Below are 21139 nucleotides of genomic sequence, written 5' to 3'. Positions count from 1 at the left end.
AAGGGAGATTTAAAAACGACTCAGAAAAGAGTAAACCACGCAGGCAGAGACTACGCGGGCCTGTGGAGTTTAAATCTATGTGGGGAAGCAGATGATAGGGTGCGTGGGGACTTGAAGTCAATCTGAGGTGTCTAAAAAAATATAAAGAACTGCAGCAAGAAAAGCCAGTGCGTGATAATTTATATTAAACTGCTGGCTCCATGCACAAGGCACAGGCCACACGGCCGCCGCAAGGCACAGGCCACACGGCAGCTGCAAGGCACAGGCCGCGGCTAAGGAAGGGAGGGCTCGTGCCAAGCTGAACTCGATCGGGGGAAGGAGAGGTCCTAAAAGCCAAACGTTCGGGCACCAGATGAAGGCGTAAGTCACGAACAAGGCCACACCAGTTTGGAGTTATGATTAATAGGGTGTTATTTATTTAAAGGGGAAAACTTACAGATCACCGTCTCAGACAACAGCCATCTGCACAACCAGGAAGGGAGTCTAGTCTCCAGCGGAGCAGGAAGTGAAGAGAGCGAGCAGAGGAAATAGCTGCTTTTTTAAAGGGAAAGAGACCACGCCCCAATGGGCTGGTATCACAGCAGCTATTGGTTGGAGTGGCAGAAGGACCTCCCGCAACACTCAAGCCTTTAATCCCAGCATTTAATACATAAAGGAGTTTGATCTCTGTTAGTTCAAGGCCAGCCTGGTCTACAAAGCAAGTTTGAAGTTGTTCAAGGCTACATATGGAAAAGAGACCCTGTCTCAAAAAAGAGAAAAAACTTTAAATAAGAAATGCTTACTTTAAAAAACTGGATTCAAGGTCTTTTCACATCTGCCCGACACAGGCGTTGAGTGCAGCTTGAGTTTTCATGTATCAGCAGTGTGTGCTTCTAACAGCTGAGCCACCACTCCAGCCAAAATGACAAGTATTAAACCTCTGCAGTTTTAAATCAACAAGTTTACTTTTGCAGATGTTTAATGTTGATTCTTTTATCATCATAAAAGCATTCAAATAATTATGAGGATCATTTATATGAGAAAAATCAATTCACACGATAGTCTGGTGTTGTTCAAGAACTACATTCAAGAGAGTAGTCTCCCCAGACAAAGAGTTTCTATTTGTCACCACCACTCTTTGCTTATTCATTTTTAGTTTTGAGCCCAGGTCTCACTGTGCGGTCCTAACTGCATCTAAGTCACAGATCCAACCACCTCGGCCCCACATGGGTTGAGGATTAAAGGCATAAGTCACCATACCTGACCATATTTATAATCTTTATGTAACATCTATACAATATATCACAAGCTGCGAGGTAAACAAGTAAAATGCTTTCTAGACTGCAAGGATATGTAACTTGTTCATAGCATGCTTTTTAAAAACACTGCCTGCGCCTTACGTCATAGGGTTTATTTCACTTTCTTTGTTGAGGTTTATTTGTTTATCTTTGTTTCCTGCATACCCGCCTGACTAATTCTCTCAGAGGAGAGAAAAGGGGTCAGACCCCTTAGAGTTGGGGTCATAGGCATGTGAACCAACCATGTTGTGTGTTTAGATCCAGGCTCAGGTCCTCTGCAAGAGCACAGCTGTGCGTTTTTGGCTGGCACTGCAGGTTTCCGAAGTTGGCGAGTTAGTACCAACTGACTTAAGTAAAAGATGGTTTTACTTAACTTTACTTTTCTTTTTTCTTTTTTTTTAAATTTATTTATTATGTCATGCCAGAAGAGGGCACCAGATCTTATTAGAGATAGTTGTGAGCCACCATGTGGTTGCTGGGAATCGAACTCAGGACTTCTGGAAGAACAGTCAGTGCTCTTACCCTCTGAGCCATCTCTCCAGCCCAAAATATTTTATTTATTTATTATATATACAATATTCTGTGTGTATGTCTGCAGGCCAGAAGAGGGCACCAGATCTCATTTTTAGATGGTTGTGAGCCACCATGTGGTTGCTGGGAATTGAACTCAGGACCTTTGGAAGAGCAGGCAATGCTCTTTTAACCACTGAGCCATCTCTCCAGCCCCCTTAACTTTATTTTTCTAAAGAGAAAAACTTGCTGGCCAAAGTGCGCTCATTCAATGTACACTCAGAAAGAGCAGGAGTCACTGTAGAACTTCTTGTCTTGGTTGTCATGGCTGTCTCCATGTCCACAGTAAGATGGTGCAAACGAACATGAACTTCTGCTTTGACATGGCCAGATGCCCAATGAGGTGGAATGGGAAGAACCTGGCCCCAGCAGGGTCGCCTGTGTGTTGAAATAAGAGCGGCGGGGCTGCGTCCCCAACACCCCAGCCGCTTGGCTAGCTCACGCCCGAAATAACAACACACAAACTGTATTCATTTAAAGAACTGCTTGGCCCATGAACTCTAGCCCTTACAGGCTAATTCTCGCACCTGGACTAGCCCATTTCTAATAATGTGTGTAAGCACCCCAAGGTGCGCTTACCGGGAAGATTCTAGCCTACATCCATCTTCATCGCGTGTGCCTCAGAGAGCAGAGCTATCGCGTCTACCCGGGAGAGCTGAGCATGGCGTCTGTGATCCGGAGAGCAGAGTCTCTCCGGGAGCAGAGCAGAGTCTGACCTCACTTCCTCTTCCGCCTAGAATTCTATTCTGTTTACTCCTCCCATCTATGTTCCAAGCCATGAGGCCAAGCAGCTGGTTTATTATAACTTAACCAATGAAATCAACAGATTGATATATGACACTCCCACATCACCTGTGAAGGGAGAGCCATCTTCAGCCACCTGTCACCCACTGCTTTCTGTCTTTTTAACAATTGTTTATAAGTTCTAACAAAATACCACATGTACCTCTAATCCATCCGGTGGGCTGTCAAGGGCTGTCCAACCACTTTCCGTAACTGCCTGCAGTTTCTAAGTTCATGTACAAATGTGTAGCCCTGGGAAACTTGATTACCTGAGCCAGGAATCATGCAGTGTGCCAGACTGAACACGGCAGTCACGCATTAGCATGGCTTTAAGGACTCCTCAGTGGAAGGCCTGCAAGCAGGACACGGGATGGAATTCCTCCCCAGCAGTGGAGCACAACAGGAAAGCAGCTGGACACGGGCTCTTCCTGCCTGCCATTGTCACTGCTGGAGCCGCTGCTTCAGCACCATCACCGGTTCCACACGGAGAGATCGAAAGTGGATTGTAGACTTGGGGGAAAAGGGCAGGGTTCCATAGTCCCATGTAGACTCCAGGACTCCAGGCTCAAAATGCTGGGGTGGCAGCGGCTGCTCGTGTTTAACTTTGGTCTTTTGAGAAAGGGTCTCACTTATAACCCAGGCTTGCCTAACTCTCAGAGTGCTCTCCCTGATACAACAGTCCAGAGTTCAGTTGTGCAACACACCAGGATTCTGTTTATTTCACTAATAAATGTGCACAATGAATAGAAGTTGGGCATGGTGGTGCAGGCCTTTAATCTGAGCTCTCTGCAGCAGAGGCAAACTGATCTTTATGATTTTAGGGCTAGCCTGGTCTGCATAGTGAGGTCCTGTTTAGCAAGGGCTACAGAGTGAGACTCTACAAAGAAAATGAAACTCTAGGATCGTGATGTATATATAAGTATTCTTAATGTGGCTTTCCACAAATGATGCAGAACTGAGAGAAAAATAAATCTGTAGATTTATATATCAAATGGGCAGTAAAATAAGCATAATTCAGTCAAAATATTCAGAGGTAAATATGGAGTGATTAAGTAAATATACTTTGACCCCATACGGTTTAGTTCACCAAAATCCTATATTTATGTTGATGGGCCATTTCTACAGGATAGTTTAACAGACTGCAAATTTTTGGTGCACAGTCCTTTAAATCAAACTTTCTTTTTACAAAAATGAAAATAGCACATTTTCCACAGTGTATGACTATCCAGAAAGTGTCCGGTTTCCTTAGTCCTCTCTCAGTTTCTTAGCAATACCTCACTAAAGCCCTAGAAAAGAGTCCTACTGAGTGCAGAGATGTTCAGGGAAGACTTTGCAGTCCAGCCCCAAGTTCTGCTGCGATGCCAGTCTCTGCAGGTCTGGGGCAGTTGTGTGCCTGGGCTGGAAGACAGAGCTGGGAACCATTGGGCTGCGTTCCTTCACAAGACTTTGTTCCTAAGGACGCTGCTCCCGTGACTAAGGCCTCAGTAGCCAATCAGGGCTCCCAGCCGGACTGCCCGTCAGAATGGGGCGGGCACTTCCGGTCCGCCGTGCTACAGGTTCGGAGGCCCCGGGCCTGAAGTAGAGTCTTGTGTTCTGTGTTCTGTGCTGTGACCCGTGGTCGGGAGCTGTGGGGAGAGCGGGGCGAGCTCGGAATCCGCCATGGTGAGCGAGGGCCGCCGTCCCCACACGGGAGGAGCCGCGGGAGCCGGTGTGGGGTCCTCCCGGGGCTGTGGGAGGCGGCGGAGAGATCCTTCCATTTCCTGCAGCTCCCGGGGCCCGTGGTCCCGAATGACTCATCTAAGGCTGCGGCTGCGCAGAACACGGGGATGGAGATAGGGGGGTGGGGGGGGGGGGGAGGGAGAAACTGCGCGAGGATGACGCCACCTTGCCGCGCGTGCGCAGCTTTCATCTCTGCAGTGGGAGGCCGACTTGTTAACTTGCAGATACCTGGTTTCCTCTAGAAGTTCTGCACTTGGCACGGAACATTCATGTATAGGATCCGTCTGCAGTTAGTTCTGTGCAGGGCATAAGTCTGTGTCATGAACACATCTGCATGGAGATGCCAGGGTGGTTCAGTTGTCAATAAGTCCAGACCTACTGGATTACCGGCCCGCATGTGTTAAAATATCGGTGTTTTAATTGTGATTTTGTTTCTAAGTTTGTGCCCCTACCCCCGGTTTTTCTAGACAGGGTTTCTCTGTAGCTTTGGAGCCTGTCCTGGAATTAGTTATTTAGACCAGGCTGACCTCGAACTCACAGAGATCTGCCTGCCTCTGCCTCCCAAGTGCTGGGATTAAAGATATGCGCCACCATCGCCCATGTTAGGGGTTTGGGGGATGACTCAGAAGAGGTTTGCTGGTTAAATTTGGTCAGCTTGCCACAAGCTAGAGTTACACTGGCCTGTAGGCAAAGCTATAGGGTGTTTTCTTGATTAGTGGTTGATATAATAGGGCCTACCCTGGGCAGGTGATCCTGAGTTGTATAAGGAAGCAAACTGATCAGGCCATGCTAGCGGGGCAGTAATCCACATTTCTCCAGGTTGACAGCACATGTGGGAACATAAGCCTGTGGTGTATGTGAGTTAGCAGATCTGTTCCCGGACCCATCCTCTTGGGGTGTCAGCCAGAGCCGGAGACTTATTATTGAAGAGATTTTTCTTTATTAAGGTCTCAGTGTGCTCCAAGGCTGCCTGGATCCCAGTGTGCAGCCCCACAGCCCATTAACGTGGCTGTCCCCCTGAATCGGCTCCTCGATTCTTGGATTAAAGGTTTGTAGCCACCGCACAGCGCTAGATCTCCCCGTTTGACTCAGAGTGGGCTGTGCATGGTGTTTGAAGATGGCGTCTCCGTGGAGAACAGAAGAGTATGACCAGTTTGTTGTCACGGCAGGGGTAAGCAGGCTAGGCAATGGCTGGATTTCAAGTTAATTCTAAGACAGTGAGCTGCAGGGGCCTCCGTCAGAAGAGGAACCTGATGGGGCACGGCGAGTGATCTTCTGTGCACTTTCCCACCCTATGAAGGAGTGCAAACCAAATTGGTGGGTGTACAAATTGGGGAGCTTACCTCCAGCGTCTGAAGTTTCCAACTGGGCGACTCTCTCATGTTGGTACGTGCAGACGTGCCGAGAGGATTGAGACACAGGCATTTGGCTGTGGCTTGTATGTCGGCATACAGCACTCAGCAGCTAACATTTTACACAGAGAAGGCCATACATGCGGTAATGACATTCCCTCTACCAGGAAAGGTCCTGCTCTGGTTCAGTCAGTATAGGTAAGTGTTCTTTCTGCTTATTTTTAAGACTTTTACACACTGGTTGTTGGTGCCTGTGTTAGTGTTCTGTTGCTGTGAAGAGAAACCTTGGCCATGGCAAGTGTTACAAAGGAAAACATTTAGTTGGGCCTGGCTTACAGTTCCAAAGGTTTAGTGTATTGTCATCATGGTGGAGAACATGGTGGCAGGCAGACATGGTCCTGGAGAAAGTACTTGAGGGTTCGACATTGGCTCCACAGGCAGCAAGAAGGCCACTGGGCCATGCTTGGGCCCGTGAAACTCAAAGCCCACCTGCAATGAGGTACTTCCTCCAACAAGCCCACACCTATTAGGAGGGATTGGCCACACCTCCTAATCCCTGTCAAACATTGCCACTCTCTGGTGACTGAGTATTCAGTCATAAAGGCCTGTGGAGGCCATTCTCATTCAAACCACCACAGTATCACTTCTGTTCTCCAGTGACTGCCAGTTACAAGAACTTTATTCCTGGTGGTGGCACTGCAGGCCTTTAATCCCAGCACTCAGGAGGCAGAGGCAGGCGGATCTCTGTTACAAGAGGAGGGGGCCAGCCGCATGGCTAGTTTACACCCGAAATTACCACACAGAAACTGTATTAATTAAAACACTGCTTGGCCATTAGCTTTAACTTCTTTTTGGCTAAATCTTTCATATTATATTAACCCACCTCCATTAATCTGTGTATCGCCATGTGGCTGTGGCTTACCAGAGATTCTAACTGGCATCCATCTCAGGCAGAGGATCCATGGCTTCTCTGTCTCTCTCCCTTTCTTCCCAGCATTCAGTTCTGTTTTCTCCACCTACCTAAGTTCTGCCCTATCAGGCCCAAAGCAGTTTCTTTATTCATTAACCAATGAAAGCAAGACATGAACAGAAGAACCTCCTACACCGGATCTCTCTGAGTTTGAGAGCAGCCAGCGAGTTCCACCATAGCCAGGGATACACAGAGAAACCCCCTCCTCTAAAAACTTCAAAACAAGGAAGAAATAAGAACTTCATTTGATGTTTCTCAATTTGTTATTCATTAATTTATTTTGAGAGCAAGGTGTCATGTCTTTGTCTTTCTGTAAGGCAAAGATGGTTTTCTTAATCAGCCCTGTGGAGATAAAGAATTTTATCCAAGGGGAAGCGTGTGCTACAAAGTCCTCCCAAGTGACTACGTAAGGAATCTGGTCTGGGTGTTCAGGTTTGCCGAAGATCATTTCTTTGTCCTAGAAATGATAACATGGATCAAAGGTTCTCTCTATTGACTACCTGGTTCCAAATGTTGGCCATTTATTCTTGCAAAAGATGCTAAGTTTACCCCTTTAGTCTCCAGTTTGTCTCTTTTTGCCTTATTTCTAAAGTCTGAAAGTCTTCCAGAATTAAAGTTAGGGGAGTGGGAGTTCTCTTAGTCTGTCCCATACCAACCATGTCAGTCTAATAACAACACAAGGACAGTGAACAGATAGACTGTCATTCTGGCACCTGGAGGAAGAACTGAAACCTAGGTGCTAGGAGGAACCCGATAGTAGGGAAATCCCCAGGAATCTACAAGGATGATCCCAGCTAAGATCCTAAGCACTAGTGGGGAAGGTGCCTCCTCTGGCCTTCTCCTGTAATCAGATTGATGACTACCTTAATTATCATCATAGAACCTCATCCAGCAACTGTGGGAAGCAGAATCAGAGAGCCACACCCAGTCTCTGGATTGGACAGAGTGATAGCAGGAGCGGAGGGGTAAAGACTGTGATGGGGAGCCCCTGAGCTAGTGGGAACTCACTGACTCTGGACCGACAGCACGGTAGCCTACACAGAACAAAACGAGGCCCTCTGTGGGTGACAGTTGTGTGACTTAGGCAGTCTGTGTGGCTGCTGGCAGTGGAAAGGAGCCCATTTCCACTTTGGAGGGATTGTTGTAATCGGCTGGCCTGGTCTGTCACCTGGGTATCCTATCCCTTTTAGAGACAATCCCCGCCCACTTCCAGTCTCCCCTGTCTCTCTCTCCCTCTTTCTCTCCTTCCCTCCCCCATCTCTATCTGCCCTTCTTCTGGAGAGGCATCTTCTGCTTCTCTCTCTCTTCTCCCCCTTCTCTCCTTCCTTTCCCCTCCATAACCCACTAAATAAACTCTACACCCAAGGTCTGCATGGCATATCTATCTATCTTTATTTACATCTTAATATTCCAACATTTGCAAGGCTATCATGTTGGGGGAAGGAAGGTTGGAGAGCTTTGTGATCCATTGGGGATGGGGTCTGGGAGGAAAGGGAGACAGCAGCAGGTGTTCTGCTACACAGCTGGGCATGAGTCTGGGGAAATTGGATCTGGAGAACAGGAGAGGTGTGGAGCCACCATCAGCCCAGTTGTCGGGAAGAACTAGGTCATTGTCACAGTCTGAACAAAGCAGAAACAAACGCCAGCAGTGTAAATAGCTCACTGCCCATCTATCTGGGATTCACAGTCTTCTGGGCTCCTCCATGGGACTCTGCTCACTTCTCCAGCCCCGCCCTCTGCAGCGCACACAGCCTGTCTTCCAGGCTCCGACTGCCTCTGCTCCTCCACTGCTGTTCTTGTGTCATCTCATGGTACCGGTATCTCCGCTGTGCTCAGGCTTCTTGCTGCAATTCCACTTTCACCAGTAGCCTCTCCTGGCTTACTTCCTGTTGCTAAACCTCAACTTCCTGCATAGCTCTGTTCAATCCTGAGCCTTCAGCTGCTACTAAGACTGCATCTTCACCAATGGCCTCTTGCTAGCCAAGCCTCAGGTGCCCTTCACGACTCCTTCATGCCTTCGAAACCAGTGCCACCTGGATGACTCTAACACTCCTAAGTTCACCTGCCAGTGCAAGGTGCAACCTTGGCCACTGTGGTGGTGTGAAAGACAGTAGCACTATTGCTATTGGGAACTGTGGCGTTGTTGGTGTAGATATGGCCTTTATGAAGGAAGTATGTTACTCTGGAGGCAGGCTTAGAGATGTGATAGATACTCAGACCTCACTCAGTGTGATACACAGACTGTTTCCTGTTGCCTGCAATTTCTCCAGCCTCATGTCTGCCTGCATGCTTCCATGCTTCCTCCCATGGAGAGAATGAACTGAATCTCTGAATTGTAAACCACCCAATTAAATGTTTCCCTCTATAAGAGATACCCTGATCATGATGGCTCTTCACAGCAGTAGAACCCTAACTAAGACAGCCACCTCTGAACACAGCTTCTGTGCCGATTCTGAGGAGACACTGTCCAGATTTCACCTCAATGATGCTTGTCTTTTCTTAATCACTGCAAATTTCTCAGCTTGAGCTGAGCAGTATCAGTTGTCCCAGTCAGTCAAAAGTTTTACTTCAGTGGTTCTGGTTTCTTGTTAATCATGGTTGATTCTTTGGCTCCAGTGGACCTGACAGCACAGATTCTTCACACAAGAGGGCTGTTAAAATCTGTCCTTTCACAGTCCTCCCCAAACAGCCTTGTCAGGCCCCTTTCAGTGGGCACAGATGTGTCATCCTCCTTCTCTTTCCTTCTAAAATGTCTTTGTGACTGCATTTGACATTCCGTGCCATGGGATGTATGTGAGGATCACGCAGAGTCGTGTCAACATATTCTCAATGAAGTGTACATTGAGTCATTCTCAATGCAGCCAGTCTCACCATTTCTATTATGTACTTATGTGGCATATTTCAGGAGGCCGTGACCTATGAGGATGTGCATGTGAACTTCACTCATGAAGAGTGGGCTTTGCTGGATCCTTTCCAGAAGAGTCTCTACAGAGATGTGATGCTGGAAACCTGTGAGAACCTCACTTCTGTAGGTAGGACTGCTCAATTTTTTTTTGTCAGTTTTTTACAATAAGGGGACACACACTTTTTTCCTTTTTAATTTTTTAAATTTATTTTGGATACCAACCACAGTTCCCTTCCTACCCCTCCTCTAACTCCTGAACCTGGCTTCCCCAAACCTCCCCCTCATCCACTCCAAAAGTGTAAGGCCTCCCATGGGGAGTCAACAAAGCCAGGCAAATGAAGTTGAGGCAGGACCAAACCCCTCTCCCCTATATCAAGGCTGAGCAAGGCATCCCACCACCATAGGGAATAGGCTCCAAAAAGCCAGCTCTTGCATCAGGGATAGATCCTGGTCCCACTGCCAGGGGCCCCTCAAACACCAGGGTACGCAATTGTCACCCACATGCAGAGGACCTAGTTCGGTCCCATGCAGGCTCCACAACTGTCGGTCTAGAGTTCATGAGTTTCCACAAACTGGGACAAGCATTTCTTAGTCATTGGTTCTCTCCTGGGATTTCAGTTGTGAAAAAGGAAGAATGTGGTAAATTAATCAGGCAAGGTTCTTGAAATTACCTGGCGTGAGGGAGAAGGAAACACGGAACACAAACGAACCTGCTTAGGAGTTTATTAGAGGGGGGATTGGTGTGCAGAGAGAGAGAGCACGAGAGAGGGAGGGAGAAAGAGCGAGAAATGGCGCCTCTAGCTTTTAAAAGCTGCCTAGCACAGGTGCAGAGGGGTTGGTGTAACTACGTTATACACTGATGACACAGATGGGCAACTCACGCATGCGTGCAAAGGTTTTACCCGAGTCACGCGAGGCTCTTTGTGCTTGAGGGCCCATCCGCATATGCCTGCCTTTAGAACCTGGAAGTGCAGCCTTATCTGTGGCTGAATAATTATAGTTCTTAGGTTCAATAAAGATAGTGACTTGAATTTTGCATAATTTCTAGCAATATATCATACATATTTTCTGGTATTGTATTTTAGGCTACAAATGGGAAGACCAGAATATTGAAGAACATTGTCAAAGTTCTAGAAGACACAAAAGGTAATTTACGTATGCAAGCTGATACATACATACATCTGAAGAAATCTCAGTATGATCGGAAGCTTTAAGGAAAGATAGCACTAAATAAGGCCAGCTTTATGATGATTGTGAAATTCTCACAAACCAGTGTGCCTCAGTGTCAGGGAGGTGTCTCTAAGAAAGAAGACAATGAAACTGTTATGCCCAAATCTGCAAAGTTCCCTCAAAAGCCAACAAGGAGACCGAGTCCCGTATGTAAAATCAAAGAGCCCTTATTTTATAGAAATTTGCAAACTGGGTCTCTCCGCACGTCCAACGTATTGGAATAAACTGAGGTCCCCGAGCTCAGTTAGAGTAGGATTTTATGGTAGTAAAGGTGGGGGTGAGGGGTCTCTGAGGTTCAGGACCCCTGATTGGCTGACATTTGTCTAGGGTGTCCTGGTGAGTGTGCTGGCAGGTGGTCCTATCTACAGCAGTTGGAACATTAGGCATTTCCTTTGGATGGTCTGTTTTTGTGTGGTGCTCAGGTAACCTCAGTTTGTGCTTCTTCCTGCGACCAGGTAAACTACTGAGATTCAGGCCTCTTATTAAATTTTTTTTTTTTTTTTTTTTTGGTTTTTCGAGACAGGGTTTCTCTGTAGCTTTGGTGCCTGTCCCAGAACTAGCTCTTGTAGACCAGGTAGGCCTCGAACTCCCAGAGATCCACCTGCCTCTGCCTCCCGAGTGCTGGGATTAAAGGCGTGCGCCACCACCGCCCGGCTTATTAAATTTATTGATGGCTGAGTTCTATTCTGGCAGATGATAATGATTGGAAGTAAAGAACTTCCTTTGGGTGATCTGTTTGTCATGACTGGATTCTACGGAAACAATGTGTTAACACACGACACTGTCACAGGATAGATGTTGGGTTCATGCAGGTCCGACTGTGGCTGCAGGGGGCCAGCCTCTAAGGACTGAAGCCCTTCCCCTTCACCCAGGGCATATTTATTTTTCTCCATATTTACATTTTAGCCAGTTGATTTCCATATGCTCAAAACAATGGGATTGAAGCTTCCAAAAATATAGTGCCGAGTGCAGATTCTCAAGTCATCAGGTACCACAGTTTTCCCGAACCAAGTTTCACATAGGCTTTGTACCCTTGGAAAACTCTCAGATAAGATTCACATAGGTCAGCAAGAGAAACAAAGGGTATCTGCTAAATAAAAGATGGATCAGGGCTAGGTGCTAGCATTCCGGAGGTAGGCCAGGTGTAGCCAGTGGGGATTAGGGTCAGGTATAGCCCAGCGGGAATGCTGCCACAGATCCCTCCTTTCTTTATACAAAAATTGATGATCTTGAATGCAGTCTTACAGTATATACAGCTTTTTTTTCTAGCTATTTGTCTTACAATCGCATGTAAGTAGACTAAAACACATTTTAAAGCCAATAAAGTTAATATTGCTAGAACAAAAGCAATACTTGCTAGGATAAGAAATCTGTTTCAGGTGATTCATAGGATTGAATAATGCTATTGTATTTGCAAGACCTACCATAATAGCTATTCCTGCTGTATCAGGTAGCTTTATTTGCAAAAGTTCCTTTTTGTAAATGAAGTCATTTGAGAATACTTAGGGTGACCCATCAAGTGCATCTTAGCCTTATCTCAGTCATACTTGCTTTCATTAAATCTTAAGGATGTGATACATACAATAAGAAGAGACACTGCAATCACATTTTAATGTTACCTGCTCCTTCAGAATTTCTATCTGATTCCCTAACAATAAAACAGCTGGCCTTAACTCAGCTAATTAATTCATTATCTCATTATCAGTTGTATTTTGTTCAGCCCAAAGTTCTGTTGAATGTTTGTACCAGTCTTACCGTGGACTTGACAACCTCACAGGAATCCAGATTGCTGGCCTTGCTCTAAGAACATGGAAACTTTCAAAAGGTCAAATTTAAGCCTGGGTGTGAAGGGTACAGCATTCACAGTGATGCTGTGTTGGGCATGAGGCCCAGTGTAACTTCCTAAGCCGACCTTGAGTTTGATGAGGCCTAGTGTAACTTTCTGGGCCTAGCTTGAGTTTGGAGACCTGTGTCTGGCTATTAACTTCCACATGGGAAGTGACTCTGCACAGCCTGACCTGGTCCGCCTCTGCCCAGCCACCGCTAACGTGGCAGAATATTATTGGCCCTTGTCCCTTGCTCTGCACTGGCCCTGCCTAATACAATTGAACGAGATCCTGCTTTGACATGCTCCTGACTCAGTATGTGTTTCTCCCTGTTGGCCTGGTGAAGGGCTGATTTTTTTGATGCTCACCATCCCACTCAGCCGCAGGGAAAGTCTGGCAGTCCAGCTCCGCTGCTGCCCTTTCTGCCAGAGAACCCAGCAATGCTGTAATTATTAGGGTCATTGTACAGGCCCCTTAGGAGTAAGTAAAATAATGGTACACATGCCATAAAAGTATGGCTTTGATTTGGTTTGAAAGACAAAGTATATTTATTATCCTTAATGTTTGATTTTCCTTCAGATGCCTCAGAGGGTGGAAGGTAATGAGGTCTTTTAGGTACCAGCCCCTTAGACCTCTTTAGGGTCCAGTCGAGACGCCACAGCTGGCAGGGGAACTGACTGAAGAGCATCAGCTCACACATCTCTTTCATCATGTCTGTTTACTCTTCTGTTATCACTTTTTATCCCACACCTTACACAGTTCTCAGGCAAGGCAGAACTAGAGATCTTATATTTTTCATGGTTCTAGAAACTGATCAAAGCTCACAGAGAGCAGTAGGTTGGCAGCTTCTTGTATGGCTCAGGGAACTGTGGCTGTGGCTCGGGGAACTGGCAGCTGCTTGGAGGATCAGTTAAGGAGGGAACTTTAAATAGAATCTAAGAGGAAAGAAGGGGGTTTTGTGTGCTCCAGTGTTTGCTGCTGTTTTGTTTCATTAACATTTAGAAAATTTAAGGGTGTCCTCATATCCTCCTTCTGTTTAGCAGGCATCTCTTTCAGTGCAGTTAGATCTCTCAATAATTGATTGTCCTGTAGTGATGTAGGAGGGTCTCCTTTCTATGTGTTGCTTTCATTGGCTAAATAAAGAGACTGCTTTGGCCTTTTGATAGGACAGCAGTTTAAATAGGCGGAGTAGACGGAACAGAATGCTGGGAGAAAGAAAGCAGAGTCAGGCAGACACCATGCTTCTCCTACCCAAGACGGACAGCGGTTAGAATCTTCCCGGTAAGCCACAGTCAAGTGGCGATACACATTAATAAAAATGGGTTAATCAAGATGTGAGAGTTAGCCAGTAAGAGGCTAGAGCTAATGGGCCAGGCAGTGTTTCAATGAATACAATTTGTATGTTGTTATTTCAGGTGTAAAGCTAGCCGTGCGGGAGCTGGGTGGGACGAAAAGCAGGCCTGCCTGCCGCTCCTTTTATACTGTAGGAGTGTATGGCATCCCTGTAACATGTTTTATGTTGTAATGTGCAAAAAATGGTTGCATTTTACTAGAAACATAAGCTGGGCCATTATCAGTCTTAATTTGTGCTGGTATGCCCTTACAGCCACTGTTTCTAATAAATGTGTAATTATAGAATCCACCATTTTGTTATCTTGTTGCCAGGTAATAGAAACTTTTTCTTTAAGCCCTACTATTAACATGGTGTGTGTTATGAAAGTCTAAGGCTTCTAACACATTTCCTATCAACAATTGATCAATTTCTGTGTTTCCTTCTGCTAATGGCCCAGGCAACCCAACATGGGGTTGAATCTGGGATATACAGTGCACAGTTTCTTTCTCGGATTGTCTGTTGTAGGCATACAATAATAAAGTTAATTTCGAATTATCAGGAATAAGTTCACCTTGCAAAATTTGAAACAAATTAGTTCATTCTTGACTAGACAATCCAATTGTTGGCTGCAATCAGTTAATACCCAATAATTTTTGGAAATCATTAAGATTATGTAGTCAATCTCTCCTAATCTGTACTTTTTGCAGTTGAATTCTCTGTTTACTTTTTAATAGCCTAAATAGCTAAGAGAATATCCCCGCCTTATTTTTTCAGGAGACATTTGTAGTCTCCGACAGGGTAAATTTTCTGGATTACATGAACATTCTTTCTAAGGTATCTGTGTCAGAAGACGCAGCCAATAAAATGTCATCCACATAATGATATGTTGTAAAAGGAGCGGGGGGGGGGGGGGGGGGGCGCTTCCTGCCCGGCTCCCGTCCTCCTAGCTAGCTTAGCCCCTGAAGTAATTACACAGAAACTCTTCACTTAAACACTGCCTGGCCCATTAGTTCTAACCAATATCAGCAGTAGCTTTAACCCATTCCTCTGAAGGAGCTCCCTGAGCCTTCAAGGGCCATTTGGCCTTTTGGCATTCTGTAGTGGCATTCTCAAAATCCAAAGGGTCAGTTAGAACCTTTCTAACATCTAGACCAGCTATTGTGTATGTAATGCTGAAGTTAGTCTTTACTGAAAGTCAGTGAAAACTTCTTGTGTACTTTGTGTGATTTTTGTGAAGGAGATAGATCCTTTTGTGAAGAATCCCTGGCTCCTCAACCTTATCCCAGGCACTTGAAAGCACTAGATGATACATCTCCATAGTAGCATCATCAGACTGCTTTTGTGTTTGCAGATTGGCATACCGGTCTCTCCTAATAATCCATCCTTTGCTATGTTCATTTCTGTGGTCTGAATTACCCTGTTTCGTGGCTGCTGCATCCTCTCCCCACCAAGTAAGCCGTTGTAATTGAGAACTAGCTTTTAGTATAACCGCTATTAGGTCCTTCCAGTCGTGTGGAATAACTGTTCCCAGTAGCCCAGTTGTTTAAAACCTGTCTTACGTAGAGCAAATGCATCCCATATGCTACCACTGCTTCTTTTAACCTTTTCAGATCTTTCATGCCTCGGTGTCTCCAGTCAGTCTGAACGTAGCCCCGAGACTGTTGATCATTTGCAGGAACACGCTGGAGGTGTCCTTATGGCCCTAGGCAACCACTCCTCAAATTTCCTCATAAGGTGGAGCTGTAGATCTATAATTGAACATTTCCCCTTTCTCCTAGTGGGAAAAATTTCCTTTTCATTCTTTCTCCTTCCATTTCTTTTCTACTGGGAAGATTTCCTTTTTTTTTTTATCTCCTTGCTTTCCTTTTTCTTTACTGGAAAGTTTCCTTTTTTTTTGTCTCTGGAACTCTTATTTTTTTTAAACATGCAGTTAACCTTTCAGCCTTTTTGATTTCTAAGTTTGTTTCATCTGATGAAGAAGGAAGAGAGTCACCTCCTGTTTCCTGACTTTCCTCACTTCTGCTGTCCTCTGAAATAGCTTTCCTAGCAACCTGTGAAGGAACATTCTCCTCTGCTACCCTAACTGAGCATCTTCCCTTTTTTCTGTTCTACTTCAGATATAACTTTAAGTGACTCTTCACTCTGCAATGGCTCTAGAGAATTTGATATTAAGTTACATAAAGACCAATTTTTTATGGTGTTGGCTCTCCTTTCTTATGAGCCCTCCTCAAAGCTCTGTAGCTTGCTTCCATCTTTAGTTTCAATTGAACTTGAGGAGTTGCCTGAAATCAATGGCAGTGCTGTTTAATTAATACAAAAAGCTCTGTAAGTTGTTTTTCCTTCACTTCCACTCCATCTTCTGATAACAGACATTTTAATAACCGTAAGTATTGTTGCTCCAGTGATGGGAAGTTTTCCATGAGCCTGCCAATCCTGGAGTGTCTTTACCCTGAGGGCACTTCTTCCAGTTCTTAAGATAGCCAGCTTCTCTGTCCTTCACAGGTCCTTTGTCCTTCTTCAAGCCTCCTGTTGGGCACCAAATGTTGCAGCACAGTGTTGGGTGAACTCTGGTCTGTGAAAAAAAGATGCAGAGACACCTTAGGAATGAATTTAGCCTTTCCTGGCTGCAGGGGGATTTCGCCTAATATTCTCAGAAATGAAGCACTTTCCCTTTGCCAAGGGCATTTTTATTTTTCTCTATATTTACACTCTAGCCAGTTGATTTCCATATGCTCAAAACAACAGAAATGAAGCCTCCAAAAATACAGTGCCAAGTGCAAATTCTCCATTCATCAGGTGCCACAGTTTTCCAGGTTTCCTGAACTGAGCTATGCTTAGACTTTCTATCCTTGAGAAACTCTCACAAGATTCATATAGGGTGACAAGACAAACAAAGGTTATCTACTAAATCAAAGATGGATTAAGGTTAGGTGCCAACACTCTGGAGCCAGGCCAGGTGTAGCCCACCGGGAATGCTGCCACATGACAGTATTTTAATAGCTCCATGAGATCCATTGTGTAGAACTGTCCATTCCTTTAATTTTGTACCTTTGTATCATATAGGCATATACATTGATAAGGGGATCAATGTCTGTGCAAGACATATTCTAAGCAAATAGTCCATAGTAAATCTAGTGTTGCTCATACAGAGGCTTTCCATGGTTTAGTGAGGGAAGGTCACTTTATGAATATCAATAAGGGTGTTGTGGTGGAAAAACCTTAATCCCTATACCACATCTTTATGTGAAGCAAAAGTTAAACTGTGTGAATGCAATGTGAAAATCTTTTGTTTGTTATTCTTTCCTTAATAGATATCTCATGTGTCTCTCTGGATACAAACTATTTGAACATAAGAGATATGGAAAGAAGCAATATACCTCTTTTTCTCCTACAACACTTAGAAGATATGTAGTAGTCCCTACTATGAGCAGATTTGGTGAATGTGTTACAAATTTACAATTAATTGGTTTTCCAACTACACTGGGAATACAACAAACTCACACTGTAAAGTCTTATGAGAACAAGGAGTATGAGAATTCTTCTGTCTGTTCTGGTTCACTTTGCACTTGTCGTGTGACTCAGAGTATAGAAAAATGTTATGCATGCAACCAGTGTGGTAAAATTCTGAGTTCTTCCAGTTCTGTTGAAAAATGTGATAAAGCTCATATGAGAAATGTAAGTGATAAATGTGAACTATCTACTAAAGTCTTTGACCTTCACAGGTATCTTCAAATACACAAAGGGATCCATAATGAAGAAGATCTCTGTAAATATAATCAGCATGATAAAGACTTTAGATCTGATTCCTCTTTACAATTACACCAGAGAACTCATATGGAAGTAGAGCCCTATAAATACAATCAATGTGGAAAAGGCTTTGCACATCACTGTTGCTTTCAAGTACATCGAACTCATACTAATGAGCAATCATGTAAATGTAATCAGTGTGGTAAAGTCATGGCAACAACAAACAGCACTGTCCACGTTACACACCATAATCTTAAAATACATGAAAGAATCCGTCCTGGAGAGAAACCCTATGTATGTGTTCAATGTGGTAAAGCCTTTGTAAGTCGCCATAATCTTAAAATACATGGAAGAATTCATACTGGAGAGAAACCCTATGTATGTGTTCAATGTGGTCAAGCCTTTGTACATTTAACTAGTCTTCGAAATCATGAAAAAACTCATACTGGGGAGAAACCTTTTGAATGTAATCAGTGTGGTAAAGCTTTTACCTGTCGTAGTAATCTTCAAATACATGAAAGTATTCATACAGGAGTCAAACCCTATGAATGTAGTCAATGTGGCAAAGCCTTTGCAAACATCATTTATCTTCAAAGGCATGAAAGAAGTCATAGTGGAGACAAACCGTATGAATGTAATCAATGTGATAAAGCTTTTGTACGTTTAACTAGTCTTCGAAAACATTATAAAAACCATACTGGAGAGAAACCCTATGAATGCAGTCAGTGTGGTAAAGCCTTTGCAAGTCTCAGTAATCTTCAAGCACATGAAAGAATTCATACTGCAGACAAGCCCTATGTATGTAATCAATGTGGTAAAGCCTTTTTAAGTCGCCGTAATCTTCAAATACATGAAAGAATTCATACTGGAGAAAAGCCCTATATATGTCATCAATGTGGCAAAGCCTTTGCACATTTCACCAGTCTGAGAAATCATGAAAAAATTCATACTGGAGAGAAGCCCTATATATGTATTCAGTGTGGTAAAGCCTTTGCATGTCGTAGTAATCTTCAAGTACATGAAAGTACTCATACAGGAGTTAAACCATATGAATGTAATCAATGTGGTAAAGCCTTCGCACACATAATTTATCTTCAAAGGCATGAAAGAAGTCATAGTGGAGACAAACCATTTGAGTGTAATCAATGTGGGAAAAGCTTTACACAGTTCTGTCGTCTTCAGAAACATTTCAGAAGTCATACTGGAGAGAAACCCTATGAATGCAGTCAATGTGGTAAAGCCTTTGCAAGTCGAAGTAATCTTCAAACACATGAAAGAACTCATACTGGAGACAAGCCCTTTGTATGTAGTCAATGTGGTAAAGCCTTTGCCAGTCGTCGTAATCTTCAAACACATGAAAGGAGTCATACCGGAGAAAAACCCTATGTATGTGATCAGTGTGGTAAAAGCTTTGTAAGTCGCAGTAATCTTAAAATACATGAAAGTAGTCATACAGGACTAAAACCGTATGGATGTAATCTATGTGGCAAAGCCTTTGCACATAGCATTTATCTTCAAAGGCATGAAAGAAGTCATAGTGGAGACAAACTGTATGAATGTAATCAGTGTGGTAAAGCCTTCACCCGTCACCGAAATCTCCAAACACATGAAAGGAGTCATACCGAAAAAGCCCCTGTTAATGTAATTGATGCACTAAAACTTTGCAGGTCAGTGTAGTCCTCAAACACATCAAAGAATAGTGAAGAAAGCCAAAGAAATGACAATGTGATAATGCCTCTTCATGGTACAGTCTTCTTCAAAGGCATGAAAGAGTTACTGTCCGGAGAGAAGCATTATGAATCTAGTAAATTCAGTAAAACTTTGCACACCACACATTATTTCTACTGAGCCGTCTCACTGATGCCCAAATAGGATTAGTAGAACCTTTCCATTGGTCAAATATTGTCTTCTTTTGAAATTATAAACAAATTGTCACCCAAGAATAGAGGAGCACAGAATATTTTGAATAATACAACCTATTTGCAAATGACAATGTTATTTATCCTGCCATCCCTTTAAATTTTTTTGTTAGTTTATTCTAAGCACTAAATGCTTTTTCCTAACACTTTCTCAGAAATATGGGTAAAAGTGGTTGCTACTAAACCTGAATACCTGAGTTCAGTCTCTGGGATACACACATTACTCATACCAGTTTTTCTATGATTACTACATTTGGGCTTTGTCATATGCACACCACACACCCACACACATGGATGTTTTTGTAACTAAAATGATGACCAGTAAGGTTACTCGTTTGTTTAATGCACTTGCTCCCTAACTTGATTACTTCAGTTTGTTCTCTAGTACTGAAGAAGCAAAGAATACTCACCTGTAAGATGTCCTCTGCCTGCTAAATGCACAGCATGGCACAGGTGTTTACAAACTGTTAAGAATATCTAAAGAGGTGAAATTAACAAAACAAAGAAAATAGCCAAAATATTAAAGAACACAGGAAATGATTACCAATTGAAACGAATACATTGTAGGATTCTATCACATCACAATTAAACAAAAATGAGAGTTACTGTTTAAATCTTCCATTATTTGTCTGATTCAAAGATAGGTCATTTTATAAACATATCTCAACTGGTAATAGTCATTTATTTTGGAGACAGGCAAATGGATCTTTCTGAGTTTGAGGCTATTATGGTTTACATCGTGAGTTCCAGGATACTCATGGCTATCTGGAGAGATCCTGTTTCAACCAAAAAGAACATTTAGGTAACTATAGCATATATCACAGTATGGAATTTTGCCTAGCTTAATCTGGACTCATCTCTAACCAGCTAAACCCTTCGTTGTGTTCACTCACATCAAGAGAACTGTGTTAATGGCAATAAGAAGAAATGTGCAGAGCCCATTCACAGAGGGAAAGGAATCTGTTCAATCCTTTGTAGACCATGTAGAAGGAATTTTCATCACCTCCAAGTGAGAGAAGATAGAAGGAGTCAAGGGGCATCTTCATCTTTTGAATTATAATAACATATTTGAGGGCTGGAGAGATGGCTCAGAGGTTAAGAGCATTACCTGCTCTTCCAAAGGTCCTGAGTTCAATTCCCAGCAACCACATGGTGGCTCACAACAATCTGTAATGAGGTCTAGTGCCCTCTTCTGGTCTGCAGATATACACACAGACAGAACATTGTATACATAATAAAATAAATATTTAAAAAAAAATAACATATTTGAATAATAGACAGTTGTCTCAGTACTTATGCTGTAGGTACCCAATTTTGATTCCCAGTGCCCTCATCAGATGGCTCAAAACTACCTGTATTACAGCTCCAGGAAATCTGATGCATTCTTCTGTCTTCTTTTTGTATGAGATATGCAAATGATGTAAAGGCATATTTTTTAATATAATTTTCCAAGTGTAAAAATAAAAACTTAAAGCCTTTTTAAAATTAATGGAGTCATGCATGTGTGT

The 21139-nt window shown here is 43.7% G+C and overlaps 2 protein-coding genes across 2 annotated transcripts in view; one reads left to right on the top strand and one right to left on the bottom strand.

The window, feature by feature from the left end:
- Positions 1-2593, bottom strand: part of LOC126489329 (zinc finger protein 431-like) — a 30395-nt gene extending 27802 nt beyond the window's left edge. The window contains exon 1 of the mRNA XM_050123528.1: positions 2427-2593. The gene's annotated coding sequence lies outside the window, so the exon portion shown is untranslated. The remainder of the gene's footprint in view (positions 1-2426) is intronic.
- A 1574-nt stretch (positions 2594-4167) lies between these two features.
- Positions 4168-21131, top strand: LOC126489319 (zinc finger protein 431-like). The gene is made up of 4 exons (XM_050123511.1): positions 4168-4292; positions 9577-9703; positions 10662-10722; positions 17688-21131. The coding sequence occupies exons 1-4, from the start codon at positions 4290-4292 to the stop codon at positions 19387-19389; spliced, it is 1893 nt and encodes a 630-aa protein (XP_049979468.1). The 5' UTR covers positions 4168-4289; the 3' UTR covers positions 19390-21131.
- The last annotated feature ends 8 nt before the right edge of the window (positions 21132-21139 follow it).

Source organism: Alexandromys fortis, unplaced genomic scaffold (assembly GCF_014885135.2).
Source record: "Alexandromys fortis isolate MF-2015 unplaced genomic scaffold, M_Fortis_MF-2015_v1.1 scaffold_221, whole genome shotgun sequence".
NCBI classification, from domain to species: Eukaryota; Metazoa; Chordata; class Mammalia; order Rodentia; family Cricetidae; genus Alexandromys; species Alexandromys fortis.
Note: the sequence above shows the minus strand (reverse complement) of the source record. Positions and strands in the feature narration are given on the sequence as shown.

What these genes read in the sequence shown, in the direction of transcription:
- LOC126489319 (XM_050123511.1), top strand. An exon ending in TGAGAACCTCACTTCTGTAG is followed by an intron (nt 9,704 to 10,661) that starts GTAGGACTGCTC and finishes ATTGTATTTTAG; the next exon opens with GCTACAAATGGGAAGACCAG. An exon ending in AGTTCTAGAAGACACAAAAG is followed by an intron (nt 10,723 to 17,687) that starts GTAATTTACGTA and finishes TGACCTTCACAG; the next exon opens with GTATCTTCAAATACACAAAG.